Source organism: Quercus robur, chromosome 1 (genome assembly GCF_932294415.1).
Source record: "Quercus robur chromosome 1, dhQueRobu3.1, whole genome shotgun sequence".
Classification (NCBI taxonomy): domain Eukaryota; kingdom Viridiplantae; phylum Streptophyta; class Magnoliopsida; order Fagales; family Fagaceae; genus Quercus; species Quercus robur.
The window spans coordinates 47,390,723-47,415,818 of record NC_065534.1 but is presented as its reverse complement, the minus strand read 5'-3'; the positions used below and the strand labels follow the sequence as shown (position 1 = coordinate 47,415,818).

Below are 25,096 nucleotides of genomic sequence, written 5' to 3'. Positions count from 1 at the left end.
AAATTCAAGCAAGCACAACTTATTGGTTTTTCTTTTAAGATGTGACCGAACCAAGATGGCTGCCTACGTACCTCCAAGAAAAAGGATCAGGTCATCACGTAGTTCAGCTGACTTTTTGATTTCCTTATATTTTTCCTAAACTGCCTTTTTAGGTTTTCAGTCTAGCAGGCTCTCTCACACTCTTTCTTTTTCTCTCCTTTTGCATAAATTGACCTTCTGGGTTTTCAATCTACCACTTTACATATATATATATATAATTTTTTTTCTCTTTTTGACATAGAAATAAAAATGAGGAGCACTGTGAGGCCCTTTTCATGCCAAGTACCGTATAATGGTATTAGAATTGGTGGGCATATTGAAGTCATACCCGTCCATGTCGGCTAGAATCAAGGCTCCCCTGGAAAAGGCCTTTTTTACCATGTATAAGCCCTCGTAAGTTGAGGCAAACTTTCATCTGTGATTAGGCAGGGCCTGGTGCACTTCTTCAAGACTAGATCATCTTCTTCAATACTAGATCGCCTTCTTCAATGACTCTGGGTCTAACTTTCTTGTTGAACGCTCACTTGTGCACTTCTCATCTATCATGTTCAGTTGTTCATATCAGGAGCGGGCCCATTCAGCTTTTGATAGCCTGTCTGAGATAAAATTCGAAGAGATGGGATCTTTACTTCTGCAAGGAGGACGACCTTTATGCCATATACCAGTGAATATAGGGTCGCACTCGTAGAGGTATGAACAGAAGTGTGATATGCAGACAGAGCAAATAGCAAGTATTCATGCCAATCCTTTTACATGTTGTCATCTTCACCAAGATTTTCTTTATGATCTTGTTATCAGCTTCCACTATACCATTCATCTGAGGACGATAGGAAACTAAATTTCTGTGTTCAATCTTGAACTGTTGGCATAGTTGCTGGATCATTTTTCCATTTAGGTTCATCCCACTGTCTGTAATGAGCTCTCCTGGCACGCCGTAGCGGCAAATAATGTTGTGTTTCAAGAATCGGGCTACCACGACTTGAGTGACGCTCTTGTACGAGGCGGTTTCCACCCACTTTGTGAAATAATCGATGGCCACTAAGATGTATTCGTGACCATTTAAGGCTTTCAAAATCATGGGTCCAATGACATCCATACCCCAGGCTGAGAAGGGTCATGGTGCTGTTAAAGAGTGCAATGGTTGAGGAGGAGCGTTCTTCTTGTCTTGATAGGCTTTGCATCCGTGGCATGTCCTCACGTGTTTAATGCAATCATTTTCCATGGTGAGCCGGTAATAACCGACTTTCATAATCTTGCAAGCCAGTAGGGGTCCACTAGCATGAGCCCCAAGTAAACCCTCATGCATTTCTTCCATCAGGTGATTAGCCTCAGAGGCATCTACGCATCGGAGCAAGGTGGAGTCGTGGTTCCTTTTGAACAGGACTTCTCCACTCAAGAAAAATTGGCAAGCCATGCGCCAGATAAACTTCTTTTCATTATCTGTTGCACCAGATAGGTATTCACTATTCCTAATATAAGCCTTGATATCATGGTACCATGGCTTTCCATCGACTTTGACTTCGACACTCATGCATTCTTCGATGTTCATGCAATAGGTTGGAATGCAGTGGACTTCTATGCGTAGTTGCCACAAATCATCTCCTTCTAATAACTTGACCATGCTAGCTAGAGTAGCCAAGGTGTCTACAAACTAGTTGTGAGCTTGGGGCAAATATGCGAATGTGATGTTTCGAAACTTCGAAATCAAACGGCTGACACATTTCTGATATGGAATCAACTTAGTGTCTTGAGCTTGCCACTTTCCTTAGATTTGGGAGATGATCAACAGGGAATTTCCAAAGACGCTCAAGTCATTAGCTCCAAACTCTAGGGCCACTTGCAACCCGACTACGCATGCTTCATATTCGGTGATGTAGTTAGTGCAACTGATATTCAGCTTGACTGAAACAGGGATTTTCTAGCCCTTGGGGGAAACTAAGATTCCCATTCTATTTCTAGTAGAATTGGCAGCTCCATCAAAATAAATCTTCCAACACCGCAATTCCACATTATCTAGTTCTGGCTCTAGTGCCAAGACATCCTCCTCAGGGAAGAGGGATTCTAAAAGTTCTGGATCATTTAGCGGCTGATCCACTAGGTAATCGGCTATGGCTTGGCCCTTGATGGCCTTTCTTGTCACAAACACAATGTCGAACTCAGAGAGCAACATTTGCCAGCAAGGGATCTTCCCTGTAAGAGCTGGCTTTTCAAAGATGTACTTAATGGGATCCATGCGGGAAATGAGCCGCGTGGTGAACTTCTTGCTTAAGTAGTAATTTGTCTTTTCTTTCTAGTCGGGTTTAACTGCTTGGCCTAACATGCATCCCATGAAGGTTTCTTGTATTGCTAGGTAATGGATCAATAGATATCTCGACGTTGGGGGAACCAGAACAGATATTGCTTGATCTTGTCAAAGGCCACTTGGCACTTGTCTATCCACTATATCTTTGTGTGCTTCTTCAAAAGCTTGAACAATGGATCACCTGTGGCGGTTAACTATGCTATGAAGCGAGCTATGTAACTGACTTTGCCTAAGAAGCTGCGAATCTGTTTCTCGGTCTGTGGTGTCGGCATATCCTGGATGGCTTGGACTTTTTCTAGGTCCACTTCGATTCCACTTTGACTAACTATGAAGTCGAGTAATTTCCCTGAACTAGCTCCAAAGACGCACTTGTTAGGGTTTAATCTTAACCTGTACTTGATAAGGCACCTGAACAACTTTCTCAAATCCACTAAATGATCCCTGGTTGTGCGGGATTTGGCAATCACGTCGTCTACATAGACTTCAATATCTTTGTGCATCATATCATGGAACAAGGTTACCATGGCTCGCTGATAGGTAGCACCAGCATTCTTCAAGCTGAATGGCATGACATCATATGCGTAAGTTCCACAATGTGTGGTGAATGTCGTCTTGGCTTTGTCCTCCTCAGCCATTATGATCTGATTGTAGCCAGAAAAGCTGTCCATTAAGGAGAAGAACCTATTGGTAGTGGTATTATCAACCAAGGTAACGATGTGTGGCATGTTGGAAAAACACATGTTTGTATTACATACAAAACATACGCAGCAGAAAATTAACAGATTTACTTCATTCGCAATTGATAACTTGTACTATGTAAATTTCAAAATATAAGAATAAGAGAGTGTACCTTGGTGCGGTGAAATTCAAATCCAAAGATTAGAAGTACTTGGGAACACTTTTAATCTTCACTCCAATTCAACTTGTGCCCAAGAAATGTGGTCTCTTAATCAATTTATATGTGTGGGTTCAAGGGAGAATAAGAGAGTGTCCAACACTCACATACAAACCATTTCATTCTCTTACAAAATTCTGTATGTTTCTTTTCTTATAACTAATTATCTAATTAGGCTAGCCTTTTGGGTCATTCCAATTGGGCTTTAGTATGTGGCTTGGAGTGGGACCAAAATGGAACAAATAAGACACTAACTCCAATGGGCCTTGGGCTTTTCTGTCAACCCTTGACAAATCCAAAGTTACCATTAATTATATTAATACCACTATATAAATATAATTGCACTATAGGCCTTATTAATAAATTATATCCCAAGACTTTATTATACATGCAAACCCTTCATAAAATATTCATAGTAATACAAAGTCATGAATGTAGACTGCCATTTTGAAGATTACTACATCTCAATCCTTGAGTACTCGGTTTAATCCTTTAAGTTATTCATCATATATTTATGAAATCCAATTTCATAAATATATACTTTAGTAACTTCTTACTAAAGTAGTTAGGCCTAACATTCTGAATAATCAAACCTATTAAACTTATCTCAAGAGAATAATTTAGATCTCCGTTAAGAGATTGTGAATTCCATCTTGAGAATATATGTTCCATCAACACTAAATGTGGCTACCCAATATACTGAGGTTTTGATCGTGACTTTAGATCTCACTCCTGATATATCAAAACAACCTATACTTCATGATCAGGTCCATTATTCTCTCAAGATTAAGAGTTCATGTAAACAGAAGTCGTGGGATTTATTATTCATTTGACAGTCGTTAGGAGAATAATAAATCTCACAGCGGTCTAATTCAATATGTCTTAACTCTTAAAACATATCAACTAGAAGTCTCCATTTCCATGGTTAAGACAAATCATCTTAGTTGATATGTTATAGTCTTCGCAGATGAAATGCCCAATTTCATTACCGACTACGAACTAAAATTTTGAGTTCACAAAGAACTTGTAACTTACATCTTTTTGTGACTAAATCACATAAATCACATACTATGCATCTCATGGACTATATGATAATGTCCAAATATTCATGTTACCATTATTTTAGATAATAATAAAGCAACTTTATTAATCACAACATTAAGTCATGCATAAATGTTGGGGTTTATGCCCTAAAATCCAATTTTTATTGGCTTGTCATAAATAATTAAATTGTTTAATTATATGAAACTACTATTTATTAATGAACTAATGGGACATTATCTTAGTCCATGAGATGCATAGTATGTGATTTATGTGAAAAGTCACAGAAAGATATAAATTACAAGTTCTTTGTAAACTCAGAATTTTAGTTCGTAGTCGGTGATGAAATTGGGCATTTCATCTACGAAGATTATAACATATCAACTAAGATGATTTGTCTTGATCATGGAAGTGGAGACTTCTAGTTGATATGTTTTAAGAGTTAAGACATATTGAACTAGATTGCTATGAGATTTATTATTCTCCTAACGACTGTCAAATGAATAATAAATCTCACGACTTCTATTTACATCAACTCTAAATCTTGAGAGAATAATGGACTTAATCATGAGGTGTAGGTTGCTTTGATATATCAGGAGTGAGATCTATAAGTCACGATCAAAACCTCAGTATGTTGGGCAGCTGCATTTAGTATTGATGGAACATGTATTCTCAAGATGGAATTCATAATCTCTTAATGGAGATATAAAATATTCCCTTGAGATAAGTTTAATAGGTTTGGTTATTCAGAGTGTTCGACCCAAACACTTTAGTAAGGAGTTACTAAAGTATATATTTATGAAATTGGATTTCATAAATATATGATGAATAACATAAAAAATTAAACTGAATACTCAAGGATTAAGATGTAGTAATCTTCAAAGTGGCAGTCTATTTCATGACTTTGTATTATTACAAATATTTTAATAAAGGGGTTGCGTGTATAATAAAGTCTTGTGATATAATTTATTAATAAGGTCTAGAGTGCAATTATATTTTTATAGTAGTATTGAATATAATTAATGGTAACTTTGAACTTGTCAAGCGTTGATAGAAAAGCTCAAGACCCATTAGAGCTAGAGTCTTATTTGTTCCCTTTTGGTCCCACTCCAAGCCACATACTAGAGCCTAATTAGAATGTCTCAAATGGCTAGCCCAATTAGATAATTAGTTATATATAAGGAGAGAAACATACAAAATTATATAAGTTGTTTTTATTAAGATCATATATGGAATGAAATGGTGTATGTGAGTGTTGGACATTCTTTTATTCTCTCATTGGAAACTGATTGAGAGACCACACTTCTTGGGCATCAAGTGGAATTGGAGTGAAGATTAAAAGTGTTCCCAAGTAATTCTCAAGTTTTGGTTTTGAATTTCACTGCATCAAGGTATGCTTTCTATTCTTTATTCTAGAATTCAAGGTTAAATGTTATCTTACATGAATGAAGTAGATCCGTGATTGTTGCTTCCGCTGTGTGTTTTGTATGGGATACAAAACCAGATTTTCCAACAATAAAATCATACAATAGGATTTAAGGGCACTAATCCTAACATGGCAATGAAAAATTATCCTTGGGACTAGCCCGATTCAAATCCCTATAATCAAAGCACATGCGTACTTTCCTATCTTTCTTAGGCACGAGAACAATGTTGGAAACCCAATCTGAATTGGCTATTGCGGTAAGGAAACCAGCTTTCAACTGCTTTTCTACTTCTTCTTTGATCTTCAAAATGATCTCAGATTTCATTCTTTGAAAGGCTTGCCATACTGGAGGGCATTCACGCTTGACTAGATTTCTATGCAAGATAATCTTAGTATCTAATCCTGGCATATCTTGGTAGGACCACGCAAAGATCTCTTTGAATTCCTTAAGTGGCGCTATGAGCTCGGGTTTCATGTCTTTAGGAAAGTTTACCCCAATCTTGACGGGTTTTTCATTCTCGCTTTCATTGACAAGGTTAACCATTTCTGTCTCTTCTATGTTGGGCTTGGACCCTTCGCTCTCTCAGTTTAGAGCTTCCAAAATGTCACAAGGTAGAGTCAGAATTTCCTCTAATTCTTTGATGTCATGTTCCAACTCTATTGTCTCATTCATGTCATCAATATCCTCATTATAGCAACAAGACGATGTACCCACTTGGGAATTAGAATAGATCCTATAGAATGGAACATATACAAGGAAACATAAGACAATTTGCGCACACATTTTCATAAGGAAGCAAATAAAGAGATAAATGCAAGGATTTCCTGAATAATATGATGCATAATTTCATTAGTGGATTATAAATAAAGGGGATAATAAAGTTCTTGCTTGATAATGATAAAAAGGGGAACATATATTTTTTGGAAAAGGAACTAGAAAATTTAAACAAGGAATGCAGGAAATAGGAAATAAACATGCAAAACAAACTAGATATACTATTCCAACTCTTTTGGGCAATTGGAAGACCCAACCACACAATAATGGAATACTCCTTACTCAACCGGTGCAACCACAAAGTAGGGCTCGGCGGTCCAATGGCCTACTGTCTCGCCTGGTACATAGGGCCTGATAGTAGTAGTCAGATCATCCCTTGGGATATGATGGCATTCACTGAGAATTCCTCTGGGCAAAGACGGATGAGACAAGCCAGATCCGACTCTTCCTCACATGATTCCTGTACTGCTTCTGATCTGATGACCTCAACCGAAGCCAAAAAAGTGACCCTAATGTGGGGAATAGACATCCCTTGGCTAATGCACTTCATTTTCTTTCCTCTGGAAGCCTGAAAGAGTTCTTCATTGGAGGGGTCATAGCCTAGACCGAAACCTCCTTTGTTGTCCAAGAGCTCAATCAAAGAAGCCTTCCTGTGTCCTACGGCATTGAGGCCTTAGCCTAACTGATAGCCAAATTTGAGCATCTCCTTGGCGGCCATTAGAGTAGTGGAAGGCCATGACGACTCGAGTTCTGTAGCTCTGGAAATCATGGAGACTAGCTTTAAACTATGGAAAGTTGCCTTGGGAAGGCATTAGCACCAATGTAGGGGATAGAAGTCGCCTTGAAGAAAGTCAGGGGTTCTTCAGCCATAATAGTGACCATCAAATCCTTGATCAAGAACTTGAGTCTTTGATGAAGCGTAGAAGCAACTACGCCCGCGGCATGTTGCAAGGCCTCCCTAAAAGCATGTTATAAAGGGAATCCACCTTGATGACTTGGAAGTTAACTGTGAAAAGCATAGGGCCAACTCCAATGGCTAACTCAATCTCACCTTGTACCTCTCAAAGGGTGCCATCAAAAGCTCTAATAATCATGGTGGTAGGGTGGATAAGAGAGGTATCCATATTCAAGCACTCCAAAGCAGTCATCGAGCAAACATTCAGGGCCGACCCATTGTCAATTAGTACTCTAGCGATGATCATATTCTCACACCTTACCATAATGTGCATGGGCAAAGTGTGGTCTTTACCTTCTGGCAGTAGTTCATCATTCGTAAAGGAGATCTAGTTGGTGGCCAACAATATTGAGACTATGCCTTCAAAGGCAGATTCTGTAGCACTTGTAGGAACACGTGTCTCTTTCAAGACTTTCAAGAGAGCATTGTGGTGGACCTCAGAGGATGGAGATCTGAGCTGGCGACTTGTTTAGCTTTTGAATCACACTGTACTCTGAGTTTCTGATAACTTTCAAGAACTCCTCTGCTTCTTCGATTGTGACTCTATTCCTAATGGGTTTGGCGGTACCCTTACTCATCTCTTTCCTTCTCTTTTCTAGCTCTTCGAGAGTATAGCAACGGCCACTCCTAGTGAGCCCAGATAGAGCTAAGGAGATATTGGAGTAGATCTTCCCCTTTACGATTCGAGTAGAGATCAAGGACACATCATATTTCTAGGGAACACGGTGACTATCTTCATAGGGGAACGACTTTGGCATACGAATGATAACACCCTCCTGAGTTTGCAAATTGGGCGCTATAAAGAATGTCTTTAGATTAATGACCACCAGACTTGGAAAAATAGCTTCAAGGGCTTTTGAGACGAATACCCCAAAGATTCTCAAGGCAGGCTTTGGCAAAATAAGAGGATCGAAGCCTCGGATAATGGGAACGATGGCAGTTCCCTCCTGAAATGATGATTAAGCTGGCCCTGCGACTGCAGGCAATACAAGAACTATAGGAGTGAATCCCTCGATGGTTGGTGAGACTTGCCTTTTCCCTAAATCTGATGACACCGAATCCGCAGGTGATTCTACGATTTCCTCAATGACCACTAAAGAGGACGATGCTGGAGCAATTCAGTAAATATTCGTCCCACTCCTTCTTGGACCCAACTGATATAGCATTGCAGCTGGTAGCTAAGGGACATAAGCTGGCTGCCATACAATCATCTCTTCACACAATTTCCCTTTCAACCCAAATGATACCGCATTCGGCTATACTTTGCACTTGTGCTCAGAACACTTTACAATCAAACAAGGCATGGCTATCTTTATTGTCACAGAATGAGCAAATTCCTTAATTAAATCCTAGGGTTTCCATACCCCTGAGATCGAGGTGGCTTTCTTGGACCAAGGCTCGAAGCATAGCCTTCCATAGGAATGATGGTGAGGAGAAATCTGGAACCCTTTCTTCCACTATGATGATGGCATTCACATTCCCTTCTTGATGGGGAGGCAAAGGGTTAGTGATGATGTTCAGAGTGGCTGCATTATCGAACTGTATCAGCTTGTTGTTTATGAGATCTTGGACACGGTTTCTAAACTGGAAACATTCTTCTAAAGTATGCCCCTTAGCCCCAAAATGATGTTTGCACTTTTTGGATGGATCAAATCCCGGTGGGAGAGGACCTTCTTTAGGCCTCTAAAACAGTGGGGTCACTAACTTCCTTTGCAGTAGGTAAGCATAGAGATCTACCATAGGCATAGGTAATGGAGTGTAGTTCCGGTTTTCTCTCCTAGGGGGATGCGGTAGCTCTGGCCTCCTTCTTTGATTAAAAGCTCTGTTAGGTGCTTGAGCAGACTGATTCTGTTACTGATAAGGCGTAGCAGCCAGGGGAACATAGGTAGAAGCAACACCCCTAGGCCTCTCTAATGCATTATCGACCATATGAACATTGGCTTCCTTGGTCTTATGACTAGTCATTCTCTTGACTTGTTGTTCAACCATGGAACTTAGGGACTCGGCATCCATGATCTTCTTGCCCGTAATACACTTGTCAATGCACTCCTCAATAGGGATGAGGTTAGCGAAATGAGTAACTTGGGTGCTAATCATCTTCTCGAAATATGGAGGCTTGAGGTTATCAATGAACCACTTGATCATCTCATTCTCCATCATGGGGGTTGCACTTGTGCAGCTAGCTCACACCACCTTTAGGCATACTTACAGAAGGATTCCCCACTCTTCTTTTCTATCCTCTGAAGAACGGTGCAGTCAGGAGCTATCTCTGTGTTGAACCGGTAATATTTTAGGAAAGAGTTGGCCATTTCCCTCCAGCTAAAGGTCTTTTCCAATCTCACATACCATGTGGCCACGAGGCCAATTAAGTTATCAGGGAAAATCTGGCAGAGTAGAGGGTGATTATTCTCGTAGGGAGCCATCTTCCTACAGAACATGCACAAGTGCATGCAAAGGTCTCCTGTACCATCATACTTGAATTCTGGTGCCTTGAACTTGGGAGGCATAATGACCTGAGGGAAGTTAGTCAAACTGTCTAGATCAATGCTTCCATAGACACTAGAGCCCTCTATGATATGAAGCTTCTCAGCTAAAGTTTCCACTTGGCTCTTGACTTGGCCATACCCAAATTCGGGGTTCTTATCCTTAGAGAGGTCTATTTCTTGGTCATAGCCCTGGTGCAGTACATGGTGGCCCTGTTCCTATACTAGCAGAGGCTGATTTCATTCTCGGTTTGGGCTCTCCTTGGCTATGACCAGAAGAGTTTAGTACTCCTCCTACAACTAGTTGTTGCACTATGCGCATCAATTCTGACATGCAAGATTAATGCACAAGACTGGCAATTAACCGAAACTTTCATGACATGCTTAACAATGTGGGAAGGACTCATCCTTTGATTACGTGCTTGTACAAAATTTGCTTTTACAATGATGGGTTCATCGGCTCCAATAATGGGGCCTTTTACAATACAAGAAACATAACTACGAGGAAAAGCTCAGCTTCTGATAATGTGGACTTCTTAAGGGAAGCTGTTGGACACTTGGACCTCTTGGACCTTTAGACAGCGTGGATCTCTTGGACCTTGTGATTTCTTGGGGGAGCCCTTGTATTCTTGATGTCTAGGACCTTTAGCAATTTTGAAATCTTGGCAATTCAGATCTCTTGACAATTTGGACATCATGGGCCTCTGGATCTTTGAAAGTTTTTTTGGCTACACCCTCCCCTTTAAATAGAGTTTTGATTACATGCCACTAATTTTATCTTTGCACAATTACGTGATGGAACCAATTGGTGTATGCATGAGTGCCCTTGTAGGGTTGTAAACCCTTAGGGTTAGGGTATGGTCTAGCATGTACAAGCAACGGGGTTGCTTTTCCTAGGGGTTTAAACATTAATGCTGTGCAAACAGGATAGAAAGAACCTGGAGTAGAGCACAATTTCCTTGGCGCAAACAAAAAGGGCGAACCAGTTACAAAACAATTTCGCCTAACCTCTAGCCCTATAAGGGTATCATTTCCTAGGCTTGGATGTTCACTCTTTAGGTTTTTCCTAGTCTTGATGGGCTCTGGCTTGATCTAGTCCTCATGAGTTTAACATAACTAGGCCAACTGTATGCAAAGGCTTAACTGGAAGGTAGTCCCTGTTCTAGGGTACTCAATTGCCATACCCCTCCCTTCGTGGAAGTTATAGGGTAGGAAGGATCGAGGGGGCCTTTTCAGCTACTCTTGTCCACCCATGGACCTAGAAGTGCCTACAACATCAGCCCCAAAGCTAACTATGGGTAACACTGTCGATGTTCTATCCAGACACCTACAGATTAGGTGATGAAATCCCCAAAAGAGGTGAGACCTCGCCAGCATTGCGGAGCCTAGGTTCGACTCAAAAGGCAGTATATGTCATGTAATCCTTAATGAAGGGGAAAGAATTTTTCAAAGCACAGCATATATATATATACATATATGGAAAACGGATGAAGGTGTAACAGAAATTAAATTTTGCTACCCTATGTTTGCATGTGAGGAAAGCAGTAAAGCCCCATGTGAAAATACCTCAAAGTGACCTTTTTGGTAAAGGATTTTTGGAAAAAATATTTTTTGCTCTTTTGAAAAATGGTCTACTAGGATATAGTGGAATTCCTTTTTCAAAAGGAAAGCCCGGAGGCTAATGCCAATTTCTGTGTTTTTGAAAGCCAATTTCCAAAGATTACGGTTTCATCAAAAGCTCTAAAGGCTAAATTCTCGTCGATCCCCAGCGGAGTCGCCAGTCTATCAATGCCCAGCCTCGATTGTCTGAGATAAAAAGCACCGCCGTAATGGCTTCATTCAACCACCCGCCATGGCGACAACTCTCGCGTGTGTGGGACCCCGTTGGAGGGCCCTTTCGAATGTGTAAGTGTGTGCGTTTTGTGTGGAGCTTAGGGTGATCTCTATCTCGATGGAAGAAGGTAGGTCTACCTTTGGCGTTATGGCAGGAATCTGGGCCAAATTTTAAGGGATTATCAAAGGTAAGTGGAGTCACCACCAATCATTGGGTTTTTCTAAGGTGTGATTGGTCACTTGTTTCTAGTTGATTTTATTACCAATCCTAGACTAAGAAAAAGGTCATTTTTCCTAATCTAATGTGGATGGCAAAAAAATCTTGATTTTTAGGTCTGGAAGTTTGGTTACATGTAAGGAAGGTGTTAAGCACCCCACAACGTTTGTCCAAGGATAGTCCTTTGTTTTGATAAAATCTTAATTTTTGAAAATTGGCAGTAAAAACATGATTTTGGCATTGGCTTTCAGGGCTTTGCATGCATGGGGGCTTTGAGGTTTTGGCTTTTGAAAGGGTGTGGTCCCAATCTATACTTTCCTAAGGCATTCAAGCAAAGTGCCAGATTTCCATTGCAAAAATCCGGCCAGAAGTCTCCTTACTTTCGTGGTGGAAATTAGGCATTGCTAGCCTTAGGTAACATGGATTGTGACAATAACACCGGAAAGGGGCAAGCAGGTATATATATACATGCATCCTGCACAATTCTAGCACACAGAGCAAGAAAGTAAATGCCTACATCCCTAGAGCATGTCTTAAAATATAAGTGCAGGAAAATAAACAAGGGTCGCCATAATCTAGAGATGAGGACGAATGTTACACAACATGATATACCTAATACAGACCATCTAAGGGAGAAAAAGAAGAGGAAGGAGAGGTTTTTTAAAAGAGTACATAACCAAAGGGAAAAAGGCTAAACTCCTAAACCTACTGATTGTAGCCACTCGGCTTATATCGACATCTTGCGATCACGCCCTCTTTGCTTGCGCCTAGGAGATTGTGCCCTAGCTCCACATGTCCTTGCTCCATGTGTGTATATGCAAAGACAAAGACAAGAAACCAGCACACAAGCAAGGGAAGGAAAGGATGCAAAAAGCATATGAAAAGGCATAAAGCGAATAAACATGATAGACATGGCAAGCATAGAATATGACAGGAGATAGGGCAAGCAAGATGCACAAATGAACGAGAAAGCAAGCAAGCAAGCAAACAAACAAACAAACAAAAGGTGGTTTCTGCTAGGGACAAATGTAGGTTTGGATCGGATGTCCATAGCTTCATTGTGTTGAAGTATGGATGACACACTAGAAAGCAAGACTCATGCATGGACATGTAAGCAAGCGTGTAAAGATGCAAAGAAAGTCAATGGGTGGCGTGAACAAGCATAATAAGCATAACATCGCATGGAGTAGGAAAGGGGAAAGGTATGCACGAAACAACCAGCATCATGGTAATGCATCCCAAGTGGTTACATCTAAACAAGGCTTCATGGGTGTCGAATGTAACCACACAACCACGAACCCACTAAGGGTGTCAAACATGTCAAAACACAAGAAAGAAGGATAAAGCGACAAAAGAGCTACAATAGCACATGACATGACAAACATAGCCTAGGCCTAGGCACACAAACATGGCATAGAGCGCACAAGAACAAGGAATATGGCATAAAGCATATAGAACATAGATCCAAGCATGCAAACATGTGAACACATAGATTTAGGCATATAAGCATGTATGGATGCGGATTTAAACATAAAACATGGCAAAAAGCGTATGAACACATAGATCCGAGCAAAGCATAACCATAGACATGACATTGAGCGTGTGAGCACATAACCCTAACATCAACGCAAAGAAAAGATAGGAACAAAACAAAGGAAACATGGCATAAAACCCTAAGCATGTAGATCTAGACATATAAGCATGTAGAAACACAAATCTAAGCATAAAAACATGGCAAAAAGCACATAAACACATGGATCTAAGAAGGGAACATACATAAAGCAAGAAACATGCTAAAGAAAGCAACAAATCATGTTATTTTGGCAAAAAGAGCAAGAACATGCTAGGAAAAAGATTTAGAAGGTTAGGGGTGTGATAGCTAAAAAAGAAGATACATCCACACCCCTAAACCCCAAATCCAAAGTGTAGAACCAAGGAAAGGAAGATTAGGTAAAAAAGCAATACCTTGTGCTCTTGGTGAAGAGAGAAGAATCAAGAGACTTTGATGTGTTTTTTGGAGTGTTTATTGGTGTTTGGAAGAGAGAAAAAATATAGAGAGCAGCTAGGTAGAAGGAAAATTTCAAAAAAATGTCTCCTCTGTTCTGGGGTGTGCCAGGGGCTATTTATAGCCCTAAGAGCGCTTTTCGAGGTGACGGCCATTGTAGGGCCATCGGCGGCATTTCAATGGCCGCTAGCCTTAAATGGTTCCTAATCTAGCTGATCTTGACTCCTTTGGATATATATATATATATATATATATATATTTATTTATTTTCAGTTTCTAAAAAGGTATGGAACTCAAAAATCCAATTGCCAGATCAAAAGTTATGGCTCCCAGAAGTTTGCAGTGCAGCGATCAGTACGTCATCCCAATTTTCATGATATCTCAACTGTTTTAACTCTGATTTTGAACCATGAATAGTCATTCAAATGGGAATTGGACAATCTTCACAATGGCATTGGTTTCAACCCATTTCGGTAGCCGAATCAAAATTAGGGTTTTTGGGCCTACCCGAGATCGACTTCGGATCAAACTTGGTCAAAGTTGTTAAAAAACTCTGAAAAGCTCAGGTTTGAAGTAAAACTATGAGAAAAAAAATTTGTGAAAGTCCAGACCATGTTTGACCTTCGGTTAAACCTAGGGCTGACCAGGGGCATTTTGGTCATTTTAGCTAGAAAAAATATGGTATCAACATCATGCCATGTGCAATTGTAGCCCTTTTCTTGCTTTATCTTTCTTTCTTGTATTTTGGCCTAGTGGTTAGGACCCGATCGAGACCCTATGGTCTTTGTCATCATCCATACACCAAGGTCTACATAAAAGGGTTTGGATCATCCTATTTGCATGTCTATTCTTGCTTGCTTCTATGCGTTATGTTTGTGTTAGCTTCTCTTGTTCTAGGCTTTGCGCTTGGCCCTTAGCGGGCGTGTGGTTGTGTGGTTACATCTGACGCCTATGAGGCCATGTTTGGATGCAACCACTTGGGACACATCGCCATGATGCCAGTTGCTTCAGGCATACCTTTCCCCTTTTTCGTTCAGTGCGAAGATATGCTTGCCATGCTTGTTTGTGCCACCTGTTGGCTTTATATGCATCTTTACACGCTTGCTTACATGTCCATGCATGAGTCTTGCTTGCTAGTGTGTCGTCCATGCTTCAACACAATGAAGTTATGGACATTCGATCCAAACCTACATTTTCCCCTCACAGACACCACCTTTTGTTCGTTTTCTTGCTTGTTTGCTTACTTTCCTACTATGCTTTCCATGTCTATCATGCTCATCTGTTTTATGCATTTTCATATAATCTTTGCATCTTTTCCTTCCATTGCTTGTTTGATGGTTTCTTGTCTTTGCCTTTGCATGTATGCACATGGAGCTAAGGCACGATCTCCTAGGCATAAGCAAAAAAGGCGAAAACACAAACATGTAGATAAGCCAAACGGCTATGTTCAGTAGGTTTAGGAGTTTAGCCTTTCCCTTTGGTCATGTACTCTTTTAAACCCCTTTTTTCCTCCTCCCTTTCTCTCTTAGATGATTTATATTAGGTATATCATGCCTTGTACCATTCGTCCTCATCTCTAGAGTATGGTGACTCCTATTTACTTTCCTGCATCTATATTTTGGGCCACGCTCTAGGAATATAGGCATTTACTTTCTTGCTCTGTGTGCTTGCATTGTGCATAATGTATGTATATATACCTACTCCCCCCTTTTAGTGTGATCGTCACAGTCCATGTCACCTAAGGCAAAGCGAGGCCTAATTTTTGCTACAAAAGTAAGGTGATACATCGCTAGATTTTCGCTGTGGAAATCTCGTACTCGACTCAAATGCCATAGGGAAAGCATAGATTAGGACCACGCCCTTTCAAAAGCCAAACCTCAAAGCCCCTATGCATGCAAAGCCCCAATAGCCAATGCTGAGATCATGTTTTTATTGCAGATTTTTGAAAATTAAGGTTTTATCAAAACAGAGGACTGTCCTTGGACAGGTGTTATTGGGTGCCTAACACCTTCCCTACACAACCAAACTTCGAGACCTAAGAATCAAGATTTTTTTTCCATCCACATTAGATTAGGAAAAATGCCCTTTTTCTTAGCCTAGGATTGGTAATAAAATCAACTAGAAACAAGTGACCAATCACACTTTAGAAAAACCTAATGATTGGTGGCGACTCCACTCACCTTTGGTAATCACCTAAAAATTGGCCCAGTTTCCTGCCATAACGTCACAGGTAGACCTACCTTCCTCCATCAAGAGAGAGAGAGCACCCAAAACTCCATGTGAACACACGTAAACCAATCATCGAGAGGGGCCCTCCAACTAGGCCCCGTGCACACGAGAGTTGTCGTCACAGCGGGTGGTCAAACAAAGGCGCGGCGGAGGCGGTCTTTCCGCTAGTTGATCGGGGCTGGGCGTCGACAGCCCTCAATTTGCGGGGACCCCAAAAATCTCAAAAAAATTAACTTGTCTCCAAGAGGCTACAGAAACATCTAAATTGACGTGGTGCAACCCATTCTGGCATCGGAGCACTCAAAGTGCCTGTTTAGGTCAAATGGACCAAAATGCCCTAGAAAACCCAGGGTTAACCGAAGGTCAACATTGTTCAAAATCATTCCAAAACAACATTTTTCATGTTTCTACATCAAGCCTAAGCTACTCAGAGATTTTTGTCAACTTTGACCAAATTTGACCCGTAGTTGACTTTCGAGGGCCCTAGAAACCCTAATCTTGATCCGACCATTGGAACATGTTGAAACTATCTTCATTACAAATATTATTGAATTCCTTTTCCAATGAATATTCATGGGTCAAAATTGGAGTCAAAATGGTCGAGATATCTTGAACACCGTGCAAGTGCATTAGCTCACTTCCCATAACTTTTGATTTGACCGTTAGATTTTAAAGTTCTTTAGCTTTCCAGGAGCTACACATCCAGACCTTTCTAGGGACACCAAGATCAACCCAATCCAAGCCTGGGAAGGCCTTCATCAGGCCATTCCAAGTTGGCAGCCACTAAGTGGCTTCTAGAGCTAAAGTATCACTTGTTCATTATAGATACCCCCAAAACCCCTCAAAAAAACAAACAAACAAAACAAAACAAAACAAAACAAAAAGCAAAAAAACAAAAAAAAAAAAACCAAAAAAAAAAAATTAGGCATTTTTGGAGCTTGGTTCTAGGTAGATTCTCTCTCTTTTTCTCTACATTTCCCTCCCAAAAACACATCAAAAAACCTTTGATTCCTCTCTTCTCTCAACAATCAAGAGGTAATGTTCTTCCACTCTTTTTCCTCTCCTTAGTCTTAGGAACTTGGATTTGAGGTTTAAACGGTGTATGTAGCTTTTTAGCTACAATCTACACATCCTTTTCTTTATCTTTGTTCAAAATATGTTTTATTGCTTTCCCTAACATGTTCTTGCTTTATCTTGCTTCCTAGCATGTTCTATAGCTTTCCTAGCATGTCTCCTTACTTTTTGCCATGTTTTAATGCTTTGATGATGTTGGCCTAGCCTTTTTGGGTTAGGATATGCCTAAATATTGTGTTTGTGCTTAGTCCATGTGCCAAGGTGCCTTTTTAGCATGCTTGTCCTTAGATCCATGTGTTTATATGCTCTTTGCTATATTTTTGCTCAGATCTATATCTTTGTGTGCTCCTTGCCATGTTCATGTGTCTAGATATACATGTTGGTTGTTATGCCATGTGCTTCTAAAGCATTTTTTTTTTCTCTTGTTATCCCTTTTCTTGTGTTTTGGCCCCGTAGGTAGGGTGTAGATCTAGATCTTGTGGTCTATGTCTACATCCATACACCTAGGCCTATATCAAAGGGTTTGAATCATTTCCTTTTACATGACAATGTTTGCTTGCTTATACACTTTATATCCATGTTTGCCTCTCTAGACTAGGCTTTGCCATGCTTTGTACTCTCCATGGGCTTATGCTTGTCGGTCTTTGAGGCCACTTGCTTATGTGGTTATATCTGTCCCTCTTGTGGATTGTTTGGATGTTACCATTTATGGGATACACCTCTATGGTATTGGCATGTTTGATATACACCTTTCTCTGCTCTGTGCGATGTTGTTATGCTTGCCTTGCTTGCTTTGTGCCACCCGTTTGGCTTTCTTTGCACGCTTGCCTATATGTTCATGCATGAGTCTGTGTGTTGTCGATACTCAAATCTCATGGAACTATGGACACCCAATCCAAATCTACATTTGTCCTCTTAGGACACCCCATTTTTGTTTGATAACATATTTGTTTGCCCTTTCGTGTGCTTAACATGTTTGTTTTCCCCCGTTTGGCATCTTTTGCTAGCTTGTCTTTTAGCATGCTTTCCTTCTATTTGTTTCTTTGCTTGTCTGCTGGCTTGTTTCTTTTGGTATTGCATGTACATGCATGGGGCATGGACACTTGGAGCAAAGGTACGACCTCCTAGGTGCAAGCAAAAGGGCAAGGATGCAAGCGAGAAGATGCAAGCCCACAATGGGCAATGCTTAGTAGATTAGGGGGCCTAGCCCCTCTTGAGTGGTTTTCTCTTTCTCTCTCTCTCTCAATGCCTCTTCTCTAGAGCATATGTATTATGGTTCTCCCTCTCCTTGTACCCTTTATTTTTTCCTACTCCTTACTTGGGCCACGTTTCTTGGGTATGACAATGTCTGTTTTACATTTCCTGTACCTTGCTAGGCCATACCCTTCGAACGTTGGCAAGGTCTATTTTATTTTTCTTCTCTGTGTGATAGCATTGTGCATGATGTATGTATGTATGTATATATATATATATATATATATATATATATGCCTCTATGTGTGAAGGTGATCATGCACTTTGTATGATGAACTCTCATGGCTACGTGAGCGACCCTCTCTAGCCATGAGTGCTATTAACCTTGTGCCATGAGTATGTGCTCAAGGCATTTACTGCAGGTGCGTATTCATGTCATACTATGTGCATAGTCACCGCGGTGTGACCGTCATGATCCATGTCACCAAGTGACATTGGTTTCCTCGTGTATGAGACACATATCAATGTACTTAATGCTTCGAAGGGCTCTGGATCTTCCTAGCATGAGCATGTTGGCATGCACTGTATACATAGGCATGAAACCTTGCTAGTGCACCATAGTGCACCAAACACGAAGCTTTACCGGATTTTTGCTGTGAAAATGGGGCATCCTCATTGCCGTATTCTCACGAGAAAGTTTGATGAGAATAGCGTTTTATGTGCTATGATGCATCTAAGGCGAAGCGCTACTAGCAATATGATAAAGTTCATGCCTTTTTCAAAGGAATAGGCCTCGAGCCATTGGCTAGGAGAGAGACAGCCTAGGCCCTGACTCAAGTGATGGAAAGGACCTTGGGAACAACTATTTCTTAGGGAAGTTTATTGCAGGTAGCTTACCATGAGACTAGGGATTCAATGACCTTCTTTGCCACGGATTTAGCCAATCAAGCTTTGGATGGAAAGAGGCCTTTGTATGTCACTGCCTTTTTGGGAGCCTCCCAATCAAGAGGGCCTTAGTGGATACAGGTGCTTCCACTAACAGTTTGCCCCTCCCGAAATTGGATTCCTTGGGCATTCCACAAGAAAGAATCATTCGAGAGCCACTCAAAGTGGCAGTGATAGGATCATTGCAGCAGCATACCTTGGGACATGTACCCTTAGATATTTCACAGCCTTGGCCTTATCCGGAGATAGGGAAATATTGGCTACTTCTCTATCACCAAACATAGGGAGTCTCAATATCTCGTAAACATCCTTAAGAGAAGGGGAGACCTCTTGAAACCCTGTAAGGAAGGTATGGGTAGTAGAATTCCATTGGTACAAAAGAGAATGGAGACTCTCACTATCCTTGCTGATGTCCAAATTGGAGAAAGACAACACAGTCTGCACCAAGTGTACTCTTTGCAAGATATCCATAAAAGGAGGGTGAGTTAACACTCTTCGAAACCAATTACTCCAACCTTTGGAAACAGAGGTATGAGATTTGAAGATCACATTAGTGGTGGGAGCAAAATCTCCTTTATAAGTGCCAAGCCGAGGAATGTGCTTCAAATCTAGATCCATAGTTAGAAGATCATTAGGCTCCCCACATGCTGTGTAGAGGGAATCTGAAGAACAAAAAACAGAGTCCTAATCAAAACTTTTACCGAACAAGTAATCTTCGAAGAAAGGGGGGATGATCCATTGCTCCTTTGTGGAAGGATTCTCTTCTCCCCCTAGCAGTGGCCTATTGATCTTAGGGGTTGAAGGCTCTATAATCATCAAAGAACTGGATTTCAAGTTGTGTTTGACACCCATGGTTTTCATGCTTATGGAGGATTTTGAAGTTTGGGCTTAAAGAGAAGAAGATATGGAGAAATGAGAAAAATGGGGGAAGGAGACATTTCCTTTTCCTTTTATACTCTAGGCAATTACTCTTTTCCCTTTAAAAGGGGTTGTTCAAAAGTGAGCCACCTTTTCAAAATGATTGACATGTGGGAACAGAGGGGAGAACTAGAATCTCTAACCAAAGTAGTTGGCAAAGAGAAGAAAGACAAGGGAAACCGCCTTTGCCGAAGGGATGAAAAGGCGTAACCCTTCATCAACAAGTCTAATCCTACTTTGTCTCACATTCTGTTTAACTAACATGTTATGCATTTATGCAGGGATACAGTAATAAAAAGAAGATAAGAAACATAAAAATAAACATATAATGCACAACAATTTTAGAGAAAACTATTTTTTTTTATATTAAATATAAATATGTTCCAAAAAAATAAAGGGAGATTTACATTGTATGGCCTTTTTGGCCTATCATCCATTTTCCATACATTAATAATAAAAAAACATTACGACTATAAAAAAATAAAATAAAAATAACCTACAACCTAAGGCGAATAAATAGCCTACCTATAAAAACAAAAAAAGATTGCAGGGTTAAAGCGAGCTGTTTTAGGAGAGCGAAGCTTGCAGGCATCCAAGTCTCTTCCCCAGTTAGAATCTTCTTTGGGGTAATCCAGAGCCATGTACTCCTCCTTTTCCTCTTCCTCATCCTCATCCTCCTCCTCTTCCTTCTCCTCAACTTCATCATCTCTAAAGTTGGAGTCAATAGAGGAATCTGACTCCATTAAGTTAGAATCTAAGTAGTTGGAGGCTACCATGCTTGAATCAGAGCCTACTTGAAAAGCTCTGCGCCTTCTCCTATGCCTTGAAGCAGCCCCTATGAAGGCGGTGTAGGCTTCATCCTCAGCATCTTCTTCGGCCTTTAACCGAAGCTCTTCTAAGTCCTCCCCTTCTTCTTCTTCACTCCCTTCCCATGGTTGAACTTCTTGAGGAAGGAACACCTGAGGGGGAAGGGAAAGATTGGAAAAAGCAAGGGAGGAGGAAGGGGAATGGATTTAGGACTAGGTGATGGTGCATTTTTGTTACTTGAAGAACCTAAGTCCTCACTAGAGGAACTCGAACTGCCTCTAGGAGAGTTGGAACCTACAGAAGAAAGGCTAGTCATTTCGTTGACAATGGGGAATTTTTTTCTCTGAGAAGAAGGTGTGAGGATATAAAAGGAATGAAGAATAAAGGAAGATCTTTCCCCTTTTTAAATCACCAACCAGAGTTAAGTGAAAAGACACAACATTTATGAAGAGTAATGTCTGTCTGCCAAGCACAATGAAGCAATGCCAAAACGGCTAGAAACACCTGCAAAAGCCACGTGTCCAATTTCAAACGTCACAAGGTATAATTGCTTGAGAATTCATGTCTAATACAATGTGACTATCAAAGACTTTAGCCACTAAGCGCCATTAATAGTCAGGGGGCTAATGTATAGTACAACAGCCAAGGCATCTGAGAGTGTTGGCATGGTTAGAACTGGACCCTACACGTGGAATAACTGTGAACAGTGGAGAGGAAACATTGGCTGAAGTAAAAGATCTTTGGTTCATGCCAACAACGTGACCACCTTGGGGAAGAGTGAGATTTGCACCTAACATGGACACCTAACACTCATAAAAGGGAGATAGTGACCGCCTATGGTTAGAGGCTATGAAATACTCCCATTTATTGGCTGGGCTTGTGCTGGACCACTATTGAGGGCACGTGCATCACAATTAGTACCCCTGATGTCACTTTTCTTGTCCAAGGATTGCTCCCCACATAGTGGCAAGGTCACCTTCCATGCCACTACCCTGACTTTGGCGTGCTCATTCTCTCTCCTCTGGCCACTACGTAATACAACAGCTATATTAGGATTCAAATGGAGGAATCATGGTTTCACACCTGTCTTTTGTACCTGGCAACATTCATTAGACTATAAGAGGAACATGTTACTGGACCATTAGAGCAAGAACCAAGAGTGAACATTAGAGAAAAGAGTAGAAAGTTTGTAAGGAAGTGAGGTAGAGAAAATGCCTCTCTTTTAGAAAGAGCACCATCACTGTACAAGGAACACTTCCATTTCTCACATAATAGAGAACTTGAAAGAGTAAGGGACTTTCCCCCTTGCTCACTCGTGATTTTTCATCCCTTCCTAAGGGTTTTCCACATACATTCTTTGCTTTCTTTACTTTCCTTGCAATGCTTTCTTTTTCTCTCAACTTTAAAATGTTAAAGCTTCCATTTTTATCACTTTCGAGCTTTTTCATTAAAATGTACTGTTATGTAGCTCATCCACGTTTCATAAAAGGTCACAAATCTAACTTGCACGTACAGTGGGTATTGTTGGAAAAACTGGTTTTGCATCTCATACAAAACACGCAGTGGAAGCAACACAAGGATACACTTCATTCATGAGAGATAACATATAACCTTGTGTTCTAGAATAAAGAACAAAAAATGTACCTTGATGTAGTGAAAATAAAAAACAAGGATTAAGAAAACCTTTAATTTTCATCCCAATTCCACAGAGTGCCCAAGATGAGTGGTCTTTCAATCAATTCTTATGTACGTTGATTTTCATTTTGTAAAAGTGTATTAAAAAATACTACAAAGAGAAATTGTTTTCTCTTCTTTTAATCATACGAACAGTTTAACTGCCTTAGCAATTGCTTTATTTAATAACTCTTATTAAATAAAAATTGCTAATTGGGTTAGCCTTCTGGGATAGCCCAATTGGGCTTTAATGTGTGGCTTGGGATGGGACCAAAGGGACATATAAGGCTCTAGTTCCAATTGGCCTCAAGCTTATTTGTCAACTCTTGACAAGCCCAAAGTTACCATTAATTATATAACAAATACCATTATGGAAATATAATTGCAGTCTAGGCCTTATTAAAAAATTATATCCCAAGACTCTAATATGATATCATTTTACCCCTTCATAAAATATCAATAGTGAACAAAGTCATTTTACTAAATTGGCTAGCCCTGAATAACCAGTTCCCATTAAACTTATCTTAAAGGATATTTCGTGTCTCTATAGAAAGAGATTATGGATTCCATCTTGAGAATATGTGTTCCATCAACACTACGTGTGGTTACCCAACATACTGAGGTTTTGACCATTAAATTAAATCTCACTCTTGATATATCAAAGTAGCCTACATTTCATAATCGGGTTCACTATCCTCTCAGGATTAAGAGTCTATGAAGATAGAAGTCGTGAGATTTATTATTTAGGTGACAATTGTCAATTGAATAATTAATCTCACAACAGTCCAATTCGTTTTACACACTTAAGACACATCAACACGTCAACTAGAAGTCCTCATTTCCATGATCAAGACAAACCATCTTAGTTGAAATGTTATAGTCTTTGCACTACAAACTACATTTTTTAGTTTACAAGAAATTTGTGATTTATATCCTCTGTAAGTAAATCACACACACTACATCTCAAGGACTATGATAATGTCCAATTAGTTCATTTGCAAATAGTCTCATATAATTAAACAATTTAATTATTTATAACATGCCAATAAATTGGATTTTAGGGCATAAACCCTAACAAGTATGCCCAACCTAATGATGGTGACGAAGATCTGAAGGCAACCCCAAGCACTCAGCCAAGGAAGAGGCACTACTGGAGGTGATCCCTGCAAACAAACACACACACACACACAGAGACATACATTTTCTAGTTTCTTTCTTCTTCTTTTTTCCCTTTTTAGCATGTAAGTTCTACATTTTTACTTTATTTGAGACATTAGGTTGTATTTAAGAACATCTTTATATTTTTGCTTTTATTTTATTACATGTACTTATTTACAACTCATGGGAGATTTAGATATGTATGCATTTTATATTATCTTGCATTTCTCTTTTGCCTTGATGAATGAAATTGTGAGTTCAGATTTGTCTTGAGCAATTCTTTAGGCCATAGGAATCATGAGAAGGGTCTTGGTGTAGAAAACACACTCCAAACAGGAAAAGGAGTCTGAAACCCTAGTGACCATGTGTACGAGTACACACATATGCATACGCGAGCTTTGAACGTGCGTACTCATTTAGGACCATGCGTATGCATGCCATCAAGCTGAAACACCCTATTTGAGTTTTTCCACTATAAAATAGCTGTGAAAGGCTTCCAAACCTTCATAAAACATGTTTTAAGCATAGGAATGATTCTAAAAGGTTCCCTAATTGCATAATTCACTTCTTTGGAGATCTCTATGTGGATTAACAAGCTTAATCTCAATTTCAAGGATGCTCTCATCCCTCTTGGTCTTTCTTGTATTTCTTTCTTCCCTTAAATCAAAGTGAATGAGCCTCTTCTGTGTGTTGTCATTGAGTTTTGGATTCCTACTCAGCATGTTTTCCAATTCAATGGTGTGGGGTTATACTCCACTCTTGACGAATTTGGTGCAATCATAGGGGAGCACAACCTTGGTGCTATCATCCTTCCTAATCTTGAAGAAGATGTTTATGACCTAGCTCATCCACTTTTAGGAGTTCATCTAGCTATGGCCAAGAAATGGTGCAAGTCCAAAAAGTTGAATGTCTGCGTGGTTTTCAAGTACTTCTCTAAGAAAGATGTTCCATTGGCGAGGTTGAAGCATTCTCATCATCTCAACACATTTTGCCTTTGCATTCTTGCAACATTCTTCTTGGTACATGAAACACCTCGTATGGATCTGGGAATTCTTCATGTGGTCAAGAATCTAGGCAGTGGGAGCCCAATTGCCATTATCTTGGCTGAAACCCTCAATGGTTTGCA

General features: G+C 40.1%; 1 protein-coding gene across 1 annotated transcript; it reads right to left on the bottom strand.

Annotated features, from left to right (window-relative positions):
- Positions 1-688: 688 nt before the first annotated feature.
- Positions 689-1,135, bottom strand: LOC126712575 (uncharacterized). Its single transcript, XM_050411953.1, has one exon. The coding sequence runs from the start codon at positions 1,133-1,135 to the stop codon at positions 689-691; it is 447 nt and encodes a 148-aa protein (XP_050267910.1).
- Between the last annotated feature and the right edge of the window lie 23,961 nt (positions 1,136-25,096).